General features: G+C 40.5%; 2 protein-coding genes across 2 annotated transcripts; both read left to right on the forward strand.

Annotated features, from left to right (window-relative positions):
* The first annotated feature begins 709 nt into the window (after nucleotides 1–709).
* LOC140824495 (uncharacterized) lies at nucleotides 710–2360 on the forward strand. Its single transcript, XM_073186075.1, has 2 exons — nucleotides 710–1663; nucleotides 1739–2360. Exon 1 carries the CDS (start codon nucleotides 917–919, stop codon nucleotides 1637–1639), a length of 723 nt encoding a protein of 240 aa, XP_073042176.1. The 5' UTR covers nucleotides 710–916; the 3' UTR covers nucleotides 1640–1663; nucleotides 1739–2360.
* Nucleotides 2361–13771: 11411 nt separating this feature from the next.
* Nucleotides 13772–14302, forward strand: LOC140824005 (uncharacterized). The gene has a single exon (XM_073185610.1). It carries the CDS (start codon nucleotides 13772–13774, stop codon nucleotides 14300–14302), a length of 531 nt encoding a protein of 176 aa, XP_073041711.1.
* The last annotated feature ends 475 nt before the right edge of the window (nucleotides 14303–14777 follow it).

The raw sequence follows: 14777 nt of genomic DNA on the forward strand, positions 1-14777 counted from the left end.
GAAATCAATGGCTGATCTATCACTCTCTACAGAAGAGGAGGAGGATTTGCAAATTGACCCACAAATTCTTGAAAATCATGGAGAATTTCCCGAGGCTTGTTTAGTTGGAAGATTTTTGCAAACAAAACACATTCACTTTCAATCCATGCAAAACAGAATGGCTGAAATCTGGCGACCGGTGAAAGGAGTTTCTATACGCGATATTGGAGATCAACGCTACCTATTCCAATTCTTCCATTAGTTTGACATGGAGCCAGTGGCGGATTTAGTGTAGGACCCGGGGGGGCTGTGGTCCCACCCGGAAATTTATAAAAAAATTATTATTATATAATGTATATTTTATTATTATATATATATATATTATTTGATCATAAAAAAAATAAAATATTTATTAATGGCCCCCTCGAATTTTTTTTAAAAAAATTATTACTCTATAAGATATATTTTATTATTTAGTATATATATTATTTGACCATAAAAAAAATAAAGTATCTATAATTAGTTTAATGGTTATAGACTTTCAAGGTTTATATATGTGATCAACATTCCATTCTCTGCATTTTTTTCGAAAAACTAAATAACGAGCCTTTACAAAGGGTCAAATGCCCAACTTAAAACTTTCATCATTGGTGATGAGCCGGCCCCCCCAAACTTAAAATCCTGGATCCGCCCCTGCATGGAGCGTGTTCTGGAAGGAGGGCCATGGACATACGACAACCATATAATATTATTAAAACATTTGAGACAAGGCGATGTACCACCCCAGGTAGAGCTGTATACTGTCCCTTTCAAGGTTCAAATTTATGAATTACCACTGGGATATATATCTGAATCTATTGGGAAACAATTGGGCGACTTCATTGGACGGTTCATTACATATGATAGTTCGAATGATGCTGGTGTGTGGCGCTCTTATATGCGGATAAAGGTGGATGTGGATATACGCAAACCGCTCAAAAGATGCAAGAAAATTCGCAAACCAGATGGGAATTGGTTTATAGTGCAATTAAAATATGAAAAGCTTGGATCATTTTGCTTCGTATGTGGCTGCCTTGGGCACACTGAAAGATTTTGTGAAATCATGTTCTCATCAAATGACAAAAATATGAAAAGAGAATGGGGACCATGGCTACGAGCACCGGAGAGGCGGGGAGCAACAAGTGCAACTGGCTCCAAATGGCTCCGCGAAACCCCATCATCGACAACGGGGGAGAATGTGTCCGACGACGGAGCAGATAACCAAAAACAGAAAGATTTGAAAATATTCCGTAATCCGATCTTTTCCGGAAAATCAGGAGGGATTAGTGGAGCCCCAAACAGGGAAATGATGGTGCATGATTACGCGTTGGTTATGGGAACTAAACAAAATTCAAAAGAGATCCCCGTTTATGAAGGAGAAGATGAGAAGAATATTGAGCTTGCCATAAACGAGGATAGAAAGAGAAGAAGGGCAACCCGATACACAAATAACCAATACAGAAATGTGGACCTTGACAACACAAAAGGACCACAAGTGGACAACACAACTCTTGACACAATTCCTGATGACAAAGAGGAGGATATTGACACCATAAATGACATCGCCCCTGAGCATTTTTTAACGGCAGGGCCTGGTCTCCAGGCCTGTCGACAACCATGATCATCCTAAGCTGGAACTGCCGAGGTTTGGGCCACACTCGTGCAGTTCCAAATTTGCGTGAGCCGGCAACCATGATCATCCTAAGCTGGAACTGCCGAGGTTTGGGCCACACTCGTGCAGTTCCAAATTTGCGTGAGCTAGTACGCGCTCACAGGCCGGGGGTGATATTTTTATATGAAACTTTGGCACACTCACAGAAGATTGAAGAAGTTAGAATCTCACTTGGATTTGATGCGGCTTTCTCAGTTGACAGAGAGGGACGTAGTGGAGGAATTGCTGTTTTGTGGAAGTTCTCAAATCAATGTACAATCACAGGGTATTCGCGTAACCATATCGATCTCAAAATCAATGAACATAATCAAGAAGAGTGGAGACTAACTTGATATTATGGCTTCCCAGAGCAAAATCGCCGACGTGAAGCGTGGAATTTATTAAAGGCTCTTGCTCGTATAAATCACCTTCCGTGGTGCATTATAGGAGATTTTAATGATATTCTGGATTCAAGTGAAAAACGAGGGGATATTGATCGACCAATATGGATGATCAGGATTATGCAATGCATGCTACAAGATATCCCAATGAAAGGATACCCATTCACATGGGAAAGAGGTAGAGGTAAACCACACTTCGTGGAGGAAAAACTTGATCGAGCCCTTGCCTCTACATCATGGAAGGAGCGATTTCCAGAGGCATCAGTGCTGACCACGGTTGCTACGTGCTCAGACCAGGGGCGGAGCTAGCATAGGCCTAGTGTGGGCTGATGCCTACACTGGGCCAATTTTTGTTTATATATGTGTGTGTTATATATATATAAATATATATATAAATTTTTAATTTTTTATGTGCTATTATTATATGCTTAGCTGTCTGTACTGATCTAAATTTTCTCAAATTTTAGACTCAATTTTTTACATGTTATTAGTATCCAAGTATACACTTTATAGCCTTCTGTATGTGTTTTCTCTTCTCGAGTCACGAACGTCATATAATTTGATTAACAATCATTTCAATTCATTTTAATTACTGTTTTATCTTTCATAATCTCTAAAAAATCCAAAATGTTACCAAATTTTAGGTTCGTTTTTTCATTCAATATTTGTCGATCATTCAATTGTTTTATAATTTTATGCTTTTTCTAATCTATAATGAATTCATGCTTATTTTTCGAACGTATATTTTATATTTTATATCATATTTTGTTTTAATTTTGGATTTTGTACACGCTGTTGTTCGTCATTTTTCTGACGTTTTTTCTCATCAATTATCAGTGCTACTGGCTGTGCGTAACTTGTGTTCAAACTTTATGACACATTAATTTTAGTTGTCGATTAATCATTGCTTTTTTTTCATTATTAATTATAATATATTGTTGCCTACACCGAAACAAAATCCTGACTCCGCCCCTGGCTCAGACCACTGTAATGCCCGGAACAATGATTGACATATACGAATATGTTGTGAAGATTGTACATAACCATAAGAAATAAGAAATGATATCATATATGATTTTCAGTATGATTATGACTTGTTAGGACAGAAGTACTGTATTGGATTATGATTGAGAATATGATAGTGTTGATATCTATTGAGAATTAGATTGACCGGCATCGAGAATATTGGAGTATTTATATTTCGGTGAGACCGGAAGGACCGAACCGAGATCGGAACGTACGATCAGAGTTCGCACCGTCCGTTCGGAGTTCGGAGCGTCCGAGCCAGGTGGCTGGACACATGGATGGCATGCAATAGTTCGGATCGACCGATCGTAGTTCGGATCATCCGAGACAGTTGGCTGGAGACGTGGAAGACATGCAGGATTCGGAACGTCCGAAGTGAGTTCGGAGCGTCCGAAGTATGTCAGATCGGATCGTCCAAAGTAGATCGGATCTTCCGATCGTTGTCTATAAATAGAGGCGCGAGGTCTCAGTTTAGAGTCATTCCTACGAGGTCTCAGTATAATTAGAAGTGTTAGAAAGTCATTTCTATTTCAGATTCATCTTCTCGACTGTGACAGCAATTCTACGACGGAAGGTATACTACATGCTTTGTTTTGGGGAATCACGACTCAAATGAGATCACATTTGAGTTTCCCAACTAAAATCACATACGAGTTTTATTGTTTATATCTTGATATAGGTATTATTATAGATTTGTTTATATGCAAATCTCGCTATGCTTTGTTTACAGATCATGTTACATTGCATTAGATGTTTATTAGAACTTGTATTCAATTCCTATTATGCTTTGTTTACAGATCATGTTACATTGCATTAGATGATTATGCTTGTTTACAGATTTTGTATTCATGCATTAAGATAGGACAGTCTGGAGATCAGGCAGACTTCTAGACGTTCGGTTCTATCCCAGCTTAGGGGAAGATCACCCCCCTATTGTAGACGTGGATACAGATCAGGCCGAAGTCTAGGAATAAGACGTACCGTCACCCCGATTGGGAGGGTAGGTGATAGATCGTCTTATTCACACCGGGATCCCTAGAGTTTTAGTCGAGTCGCATCTAGACATGATTAGGCTCGCATTTCATGATTTTATATGAATGACATTCATATCAGCATGTTTCATGTTTTATAGTATTTATATGCATGTTCACATGTTTATACTGGGATGTGTTCTCACCGGTTTTCCGGCTGTTGTTATGTCTGTATGTGTGCATAACAACAGGTGGGGCAGGATTTGGGTCGAGACAGAGATGATCGTGTTAGAGTGGAGATCTCGGGCCTAGCAGACGGACCAGTAGTTGTCTTTTGTTATGTACTGTATTTTATTACTGGTTAGTGAGGACATACGGAACAGGACATAGATTTTATGTTTGTATGTTGTAAATTAAATTAAGAACTTGTGCTTGTCTAGTTACATTTTGATTTAAATATAAAAGCGAAAAATTGACCCACATTTTAGAATAACAATCCATTTAATCCCAAGAAAAAGATTTAGAGCCCGGGTCCCCACAACAGGTGGTATCAGAGCCGATAGTTCCGTTAGACTGAAATAGGATAGAATGAGCGGGGTAGATCGAGTCTTCTTCCTTGCTTGATGATGTGCTAGCATGATTATTGCTTTCTTATTACATGTTGTTTGGTATTTGATTAATTTCAGCATGTGATTGACTGAATCAGAACCGAGTCTAGATCAGAGGTAACTGACTAGATGATGGCTGAGACAGTTGTATATCTTGTTTACTAATCAGTTGGATTATTAGATATGCCTCCTAGAAGAGCAGCCGTACCTCTACGACCAGCAGCGCCAGAGCAGGGGAGTACATCCGGAGATTCTATGGATGTTACGGCGACCCCTATGGAGACGTTGCTGAAGCGATTCCAATCCTTTCGACCTCCCACTTTAAAAGGTACCGAGAATGCCATCGAGTGCGAAAGTTGGCTTGAAGATATTGAGATGCTATTCGACTCGTTGGAGTACAGTGATGAGAAGAGGATCAAGCTAATTGGCCATCAATTGCAAGATATAGCAAAGAATTGGTGGTTGAACATTAGGAGAGCTTTAGAGCAGCGGGGTACCGAAATTTCTTGGAAGATATTCAAGACCGAGTTTTATCAGCGATTCTTCCCTGTATCCTACCGTAAAGATAAAGGCGCTGAATTCGCAAACCTGAGGCAAGGGCCATTGAACATTGAGGAGTACGTTGCTAAATTCTCTTCTTTGCTTCGTTTTGCACCTCATGTTTCAGGAAATGACGAGGCCATGGCGGATCAGTTTATAAATGGCCTGAATCCAGATATCTTTACGTTAGTCAATACTGGGAGACCCGATAACTTCTCGGATGCATTGAATCGTGCCAAAGGAGCTGAAGCAGGATTGCTTAGACAACGGAGTGCTCCGTATGTTGCACCGAGTCCAAGACCGCCACTACCTCCATCCCAAGTTCCTCCTCCTCGAGTCGAAAGTGGTGGTAGTGGTAGTGGACGCAAAGAACAGCTGAAGGCGAAGGGGAAACAGTTTAAAAGACCAGGGAGCAGTTCGTCGAGCTCCAGCGGATCAAAACAGAGTGGTTTTGATCAAAGTTCAAGGTTTATCGGTGGTTATTGCAGTTCCTGTGGAGGAAAGCATGCGACTGAACAGTGTCAAGGGGTGACAGGGAGATGCAACTATTGCAGGCAACCAGGGCATTTTGCCAAAGTCTGTCCACAGAGAGGTGTACAGCAAGGCCAGAGTGGAAGAGCATCCGGTTCAGTACCTCAGTTTGAGCGGCAGGCATCGTCGGTTCACTCTTTTCAGCCTCCACCAGCACCGACTCCACCCAGAGGCCGAGGTAGTCAGACTGTGACTCAACCTCCGAGGCAACAGGCCCAAGTGTTTGCGTTGACAGAGGAGCAAGCACAAGATGCACCAGATGATGTTATAGCAGGTAACTGTCTCCTTTATGGTTATCCTGCTTATATCTTGATAGATACAGGTGCATCGCATACATTCATCTCAGAACGATTTGCATTGTTGCATTCATTGCCTGTTGAGTCTTTGTTAGACGTTGTGTCTATTAATTCTCCGTTGGGAAGTGGATTAATATCTGTAACTACGGTTAGACATTGCATTCTACAGTTTGAGGGGCATGAGATTGACCTAGATTGTATAGTGTTGGGTCTAGCTGATTTTGATTGTATAGTCGGTATTGACATGCTAACGAAGTACAGAGCCACCGTGGATTGTTTCCACAAGATTGTCAGATTCAGACCCGAGATGACAGACGAGTGGAAATTCTACGGGAAGGGTTCCAGATCTCGGATTCCCTTGATTTCGGCTCTTACTATGAACAGACTGTTACAGAAAGGAGCGGATGGTTTCTTTGTTTATGCTGTAGATATGCAGAAGTCGAGCCCGGCATTGGCAGATCTGCCAGTAGTACGGGAATTTCCAGATATTTTTCCAGATGAGATCCCAGGATTACCTCCGGTTCGTGAGATAGATTTTAGCATTGAACTTGCGCCAGGTACCGTACCTATTTCGAGAGCTCCATATAGGATGGCACCCATCGAACTCAAAGAATTGAAAGCACAATTAGAAGATCTTCTAGCCAAGGGATATATCAGACCTAGTGTATCTCCTTGGGGCGCTCCGGTGCTGTTCGTGCGAAAGAAAGATGGGTCGATGCGGTTGTGTATCGATTACCGGCAGTTGAACAAGGCAACGATCAAGAATAAATATCCTTTGCCTAGGATCGATGACCTATTTGATCAGTTGCAGGGATCCTCGGTCTATTCTAAGATTGATTTACGTTCTGGTTATCATCAGCTCAGAGTTCGAGATATAGACATACCAAAGACAGCGTTTCGAACCAGGTATGGACATTACGAATTTATTGTCATGCCTTTTGGTTTAACAAATGCTCCTGCGGTATTTATGGGCTTGATGAACCAAGTGTTTCAGAGATATCTAGATGAATTTGTGATTGTCTTCATTGATGACATTTTGGTGTATTCGAAGAACAGAAATGAGCATGCAGAGCATCTCAGAATTGTGTTGCAGACGTTGAGAAACGAGCGACTGTATGCTAAATTGTCAAAGTGTGAGTTTTGGTTGAATAGAGTTGTCTTCTTAGGACATATCATTTCTGGAGATGGTATTTCTGTTGATCCAAGTAAAGTGGAAGCTGTGATCAGTTGGTCGAGACCAACTTCTGTACCGGAAATACGCAGTTTCATGGGCTTAGCCGGATATTACAGAAGATTTATAAAAGATTTCTCCAGTATTGCAAAACCAATAACTCAATTAACACAAAAGAATGCACCATTTGTTTGGTCAGAGGAGTGTGAGTCTAGCTTTGTTGAATTGAAGAAAAGGCTGACCAGTGCTCCAGTATTGACGATACCTTCAGGTACAGGTGATTTTGTTGTATATTGTGATGCTTCTCATAGAGGTTTGGGATGTGTTCTTATGCAGCGAGGTTATGTGATCGCATACGCCTCGAGACAATTGAAGCCACATGAAGTTCGATACCCCATTCATGATCTTGAATTGGCGGCTATCGTGTTTGCATTAAAGATTTGGCGTCATTATCTCTATGGCGAAAAATTTGAAATATTTTCAGATCACAAGAGCCTGAAGTACCTATTTTCGCAATCAGAATTGAATATGAGGCAACGTAGATGGCTAGATCTTCTGAAAGACTTTGACTGTGAAATCAAATATTATCCAGGAAAGTCAAATGCAGCAGCCGATGCCTTGAGTCGTAAGGTATGTTCTTTGTCCTTATCGACGATAGGTGTTAACAAGTTAGTTGAAAATTGCTGTACATCTGGATTAGAATTTGATACAGATAGTAAGCCACTACGACTCTTTACGATCCAAGTTGAGCCCAATTTGATTATGAGGATTAAGGAAGCACAAAAAACTGATCAGAATGTGCAAAGATCAATCCAAATGGTCAGATCAGGGCATGTATCAGAATATCAGGTACGAGATCATGTGTTGTACGTGAATAACCGTCTAGTTGTGCCAGATGTTGCAGATTTGAGGCAGCAGATTCTGACAGAGGCACATTGTAGTCGGTTCAGCATTCATCCTGGTGGCAGAAAGATGTACAATGACTTGAAGACACAGTTCTGGTGGAAGCAAATGAAGTCAGACATTGCCGAATTTGTGTCTAAATGCTTGAACTGCCAACAGGTGAAGGCCGAGAGGAAGAAGCCGGGGGGTTTACTTCAGAGTTTATCCATTCCAGAATGGAAATGGGACCACATTTCCATGGATTTTGTGACGAAGTTACCACGATCATCCAAAGGCTGTGATGCGATTTGGGTCATTATTGACAGACTGACCAAATCCGCATGTTTCATTCCATATAGAATGACGTTTAGACAGGATCAGATGGCGGAGATTTATATTCGCGAGGTAGTCAGATTGCATGGAGTGCCGAAGTCTATCGTATCAGATCGTGATCCACGATTCACTTCTCACTTCTGGCACAGTTTACAGCAGGCCTTAGGTACGACATTACACCTGAGTACTGCTTATCATCCTCAGACAGACGGACAGTCAGAGCGGACTATACAGACATTAGAGGATATGTTAAGAGCCGTAGTGCTAGATTTTGGCATTGGTTGGCAAGATTCTCTACCTCTTTGCGAATTCTCTTATAATAACAGCTATCAGACGAGCATTGAGATGGCACCGTTTGAAGCGTTGTATGGCAAGAAGTGCAGATCTCCGCTATATTGGGATGATGTTTCAGAAGTACCAGAACTTGGGCCAGATATGATTCGTGACATGACTGAGAAGGTAAAGATCATTCAGAAACGAATGAAGACAGCACAAGATCGACAAGCAAAGTACGCCAATATCAGACGTAGACCGTTAGTATTTGAGGCGGGAGATAGAGTGTTTTTAAAGATTTCTCCATTCAGAGGCGTTGTTCGATTTGGCAAACGCGGAAAACTCTCTCCTCGATACATTGGTCCTTACGAGATTCTTGAAAAGATTGGCGATCGAGCTTATCGACTTGCTCTTCCTCCTTCCTTATCCGGAATACATGACGTATTTCATGTATCAATGTTACGCAGATATATGCCAGATGTTTCTCATGTTATTCAACCGAACGAAGCTGAACTTGATCAAACCTTGAGCTATATAGAACGACCGATACAGATTCTTGATCGAAAGGACAAACAGCTCAGAACGAAGACCATTCCACTTGTGAAAGTTCAGTGGAGTCGACATGGCATTGAGGAAGCGACGTGGGAAACGGAAGAAAACATGAGGCAGAAACACCCCGAGTTATTTATATGATATGAGTATGTATTCAGTTTTAGATTATCAAACTGTTTTAAATAATTTGTATGATTACTTCAGTTCGAGGACGAACTTCTGTCTTAGAGGGGGAGAAATGTAATGCCCGGAACAATGATTGACATATACGAATATGTTGTGAAGATTGTACATAACCATAAGAAATAAGAAATGATATCATATATGATTTTCAGTATGATTATGACTTGTTAGGACAGAAGTACTGTATTGGATTATGATTGAGAATATGATAGTGTTGATATCTATTGAGAATTAGATTGACCGGCATCGAGAATATTGGAGTATTTATATTTCGGTGAGACCGGAAGGACCGAACCGAGATCGGAACGTACGATCAGAGTTCGCACCGTCCGTTCGGAGTTCGGAGCGTCCGAGCCAGGTGGCTGGACACATGGATGGCATGCAATAGTTCGGATCGACCGATCGTAGTTCGGATCATCCGAGACAGTTGGCTGGAGACGTGGAAGACATGCAGGATTCGGAACGTCCGAAGTGAGTTCGGAGCGTCCGAAGTATGTCAGATCGGATCGTCCGAAGTAGATCGGATCTTCCGATCGTTGTCTATAAATAGAGGCGCGAGGTCTCAGTTTAGAGTCATTCCTACGAGGTCTCAGTATAATTAGAAGTGTTAGAAAGTCATTTCTATTTCAGATTCATCTTCTCGACTGTGACAGCAATTCTACGACGGAAGGTATACTACATGCTTTGTTTTGGGGAATCACGACTCAAATGAGATCACATTTGAGTTTCCCAACTAAAATCACATACGAGTTTTATTGTTTATATCTTGATATAGGTATTATTATAGATTTGTTTATATGCAAATCTCGCTATGCTTTGTTTACAGATCATGTTACATTGCATTAGATGTTTATTAGAACTTGTATTCAATTCCTAATATGCTTTGTTTACAGATCATGTTACATTGCATTAGATGATTATGCTTGTTTACAGATTTTGTATTCATGCATTAAGATAGGACAGTCTGGAGATCAGGCAGACTTCTAGACGTTCGGTTCTATCCCAGCTTAGGGGAAGATCACCCCCCTATTGTAGACGTGGATACAGATCAGGCCGAAGTCTAGGAATAAGACGTACCGTCACCCCGATTGGGAGGGTAGGTGATAGATCGTCTTATTCACACCGGGATCCCTAGAGTTTTAGTCGAGTCGCATCTAGACATGATTAGGCTCGCATTTCATGATTTTATATGAATGACATTCATATCAGCATGTTTCATGTTTTATAGTATTTATATGCATGTTCACATGTTTATACTGGGATGTGTTCTCACCGGTTTTCCGGCTGTTGTTATGTCTGTATGTGTGCATAACAACAGGTGGGGCAGGATTTGGGTCGAGACAGAGATGATCGTGTTAGAGTGGAGATCTCGGGCCTAGCAGACGGACCAGTAGTTGTCTTTTGTTATGTACTGTATTTTATTACTGGTTAGTGAGGACATACGGAACAGGACATAGATTTTATGTTTGTATGTTGTAAATTAAATTAAGAACTTGTGCTTGTCTAGTTACATTTTGATTTAAATATAAAAGCGAAAAATTGACCCACATTTTAGAATAACAATCCATTTAATCCCAAGAAAAAGATTTAGAGCCCGGGTCCCCACACCACTCACCTTTAATCCTTGTAAATGAAGCTCAAGCAACAAAATTCAGTAGAATAGCTTTCCGATTTGAGAATAGATGGATGGAAGACGATGGCTTCGATAAGCTGGTAAATGATCAGTGGGAGATTTCTGATAGCACTGCTACAATAACGGAAAGACTCAGCTCCCTTTCCACGGAATTAACGAGATGGAGTAGGAAACATCCAAAAATAAATCGGAAAACCATTGAGGAACTAAAAGATAAGCTCGAAAGACTGCGTCCTAACACCGACCAGCAATCAGCGGTAAAAGCCGAGGAGATGAAGATGGAACTAAATCAGATGATGATAAAAAATGATATGTATTGGAAACAACGAGCCAAACAATTCTGGCTCAAGGAAGGAGATCTGAATACCAGATTTTTCCACTCCATGGCAACAAAGCGAAAAGCACAAAATAGAATCCAGAGTTTGATTGATGAGGAAGGAACCGAATTTACTGATCCACAGAACCTTGGGCGGATCGCATGCGGTTACTTTGGCAAGCTATTTTCATCAGGAAGAGCATCATATGACGAAGTGATAAACCAGATAGATCCAAAACTATCAACAGAGGACAACACTTTCCTACTGTCCCCTTTCACCATTGATGACTTCCGAGAGGCGCTGTTTCAAATGGATCCAAACAAATCATCGGGACCTGATGGGTATAATCATGCTTTCTTCCAAAATTTTTGGCATATTATGGGGCAAGATATATTCCAGCAAAGTGGGCAGTGGATGCAACAGGTAAAATTCCCACCCAAATTCAATGATACTATCATTACTCTTATACCGAAGTGTGCTAACCCAAATACCATGAAAGATCTACGCCCGATCTCTCTCTGTAATGTGATGTACATGGTACTAGCAAAAGTGTTGGCAAATCGCTTAATAATACTCATGCCAAAATTAATCTCAGAAACTCAAGCGGCTTTTGTTAAAGAAAGATCGATCATAGACAACGTAATTGCAGCCTTTGAGATTATACATCATATGAAGAGGAAGAATAGAGGAAAACATGGGGATGTGGCACTCAAAATCGACATGAGCAAAGCTTATGATCGAATTGACTGGGGTTTTAACTCATACTGCTAAAACTGGGATTTGATGAAAAATGTGTGGAAATTATGATGCTATGCGTGACAACGGTGCAATATCAGATCCGGATAAATGGAAATCTTGTTGGACCAATAATCCCAGAACGAGGGCTTCGCCAAGGGTGTCCCCTCTCGCCCTATTTATTTATAATCTGTGCTCAAGGGCTATCGTCTATGATAGAAAAAGCAGAGGATAGAGGCACGTTGCATGGGGTGAAAATTTGCCGGCGAGCCCCAAATGTATCTCACTTGCTGTTTGCCGATGACTCTTTTATATTCTTCCGAGCAACAAATGAAGAAAGTGCAGAGATGAAAAGGATTTTAACCACATATGAGAGGGCCAGTGGACAAGCTATCAACTTTGATAAATCTGAGATTTTCTTTAGCAAAAATACCGGAGAACAGAAGCAACACGAACTGTCCACAATCCTTGGGGTAACAAAACCACTGGATACGGTGCGCTATCTTGGACTTCCATCACTGATTGGCAGCAAAAAGAAAGTGATATTCAGTTATTTACGAGACAGACTGTGGAGTCGCATTCAAAACTGGCAGGGTAATTATCTCACAAAGGCTGGAAAAGAAGTATTACTGAAATCGGTGGCCCAAGCGTTGCCAGCTTATTTCATGAACTGCTTCTTACTACCCACATCTCTCCTCGATGAACTACAGAAAATGATGAATTCCTTTTGGTGGGGTTCAACATCCCAAAGATCGAGAGGAATACACTGGACAAACTGGAACATATTATGCACTCGTAAAGAAAGCGGAGGACTTGGTTTTCGAAATCTCGAAGCTTATAATCTAGCCATGCTTGCTAAGCAGGGGTGGAAACTAATTTCAACCCCAAATACTCTATTATCAAGGTTACTCAAAGCTAAATACTTCCCGAAGAAAGATTTCATGGAGACGAGCTTAGGATCAAATCCAAGCTATATATGGAGGAGTATTTGGAGCTCAAAAGCAGTGCTAGCTCAAGGTCTACGCTGGAAGATTGGAGATGGCCGATTGGTGATTATATGGACACAACCGTGGTTAAGAGATCCCCGCAATCTCTTCGTTCAAACACCGTACCAAAATCAGCAGGAGTGTATATATGTGAAGGACTTAATGATGCAAGAGACAAAGCAATGGAATCATGAGTTGTTAACTGAGATATTTATCCCTCGAGATGTACATGAGATTCCAAATATTCCGCTAACTCCTATGGCCTCAAAATATGAACGCATATGGAGCTTTAGTCGACATGGAGATTATACAGTGAAGTCCGGATACCATATAATCATGGACAATATATTGAATCACACGCATGCAAATCAGAAAGATGGCGATTGGAAAAAGCTATGGAATATCTTAACACCTCCAAAGATTCGAGCATTCTTATGGAGAGCAGCGAGAGACTACCTGCCAAGCCGGATTAAGCTAATCAAAAAAAATTCTGGTGCCTTCTCAGTGTGTAATATGTAAAGCGGGAGTAGAAAACAACTGGCATATATTCATCGACTGTCCATATGCAAAAGAATGCTGGAGAGTGGCAAAACTTGATAAATTGGTATCGGACTGTGCAAGCAAGGTGGAATCTTTTCCGAAGTGGCTGTTTGAGAGCCTAAAAATGTGCCTCACTGCCTCTCAACCAAAATTCTCGGCTGTGTTGTGGAGTATCTGCCGATATAGGAATGAGAAGTTATGGAACGGAGTATCTCGACCACCTCAAATCACTATGTCACTCGGCAGTGAAATGGTACTGAATTGGGCTCGAGCTCAACGGAAAAATCCACAAAATCCTGCGCCCAACTATCGTCAAGAGGAGGATGGCCGATGGACGAAACCACCCGACCTATCTATGAAGTGCAACGTCGATGCAACATTGTTTAAAGATCAACAAGCAGTGGGTTTTGGAGCTGTGATACGAGACTCGGCGGGAACCTTTATAATGAGCAAATCTTGCATGAGAAATGGTCTGCCGGAAGTGAAAGAAGCCGAAGCACTCGCCCTTATCGAGGCTATTCAATGGACCTTGTCTTTAGATCTCCAGGATGTTATCTTTGAATCTGACTCACAGACGGTGATGAACGCTATAACATCTAAGAATGTTGACTACACAGAGTTGGTTCGATTATTTATGGCTGCTGTCAGTTGTTAGACGCTCATCCTTCCTTCAAAATTCAATATGTACGAAGACAAGCAAACATGGCGGCTCACACATTGGCGCGAACAGCATTATCAGTAGAAAATCCTTTTATTACGTATCATCCACCAGATATTATTTGTAGTATCATGAACGACGATTGTGGGGGTTACATTTGATTAATGGAATTTCTTTCTTTTCAAAAAAAAATATATGTATATATATATATATATATATATATATATATATATATATATATATATATATATATATATTCACATGAAAAGAATATCATATAATTTTTGATAAAAAATATTATAGTTTATTTATTAATTGAAAATACTAAAAAGAATTTAAAATCAATGTTCAGTAAAAAATTAATAAATATTAAAAAATATTTACTATTAGTTTAAATAATGCGACACAATAAAATTTTATAATTTTCTTATATCTAATGCATTAATTTTATTGAAAAAATTTATAATTATAA

Source organism: Primulina eburnea, chromosome 2, assembly GCF_022965805.1.
Source record: "Primulina eburnea isolate SZY01 chromosome 2, ASM2296580v1, whole genome shotgun sequence".
NCBI classification, from domain to species: Eukaryota; Viridiplantae; Streptophyta; class Magnoliopsida; order Lamiales; family Gesneriaceae; genus Primulina; species Primulina eburnea.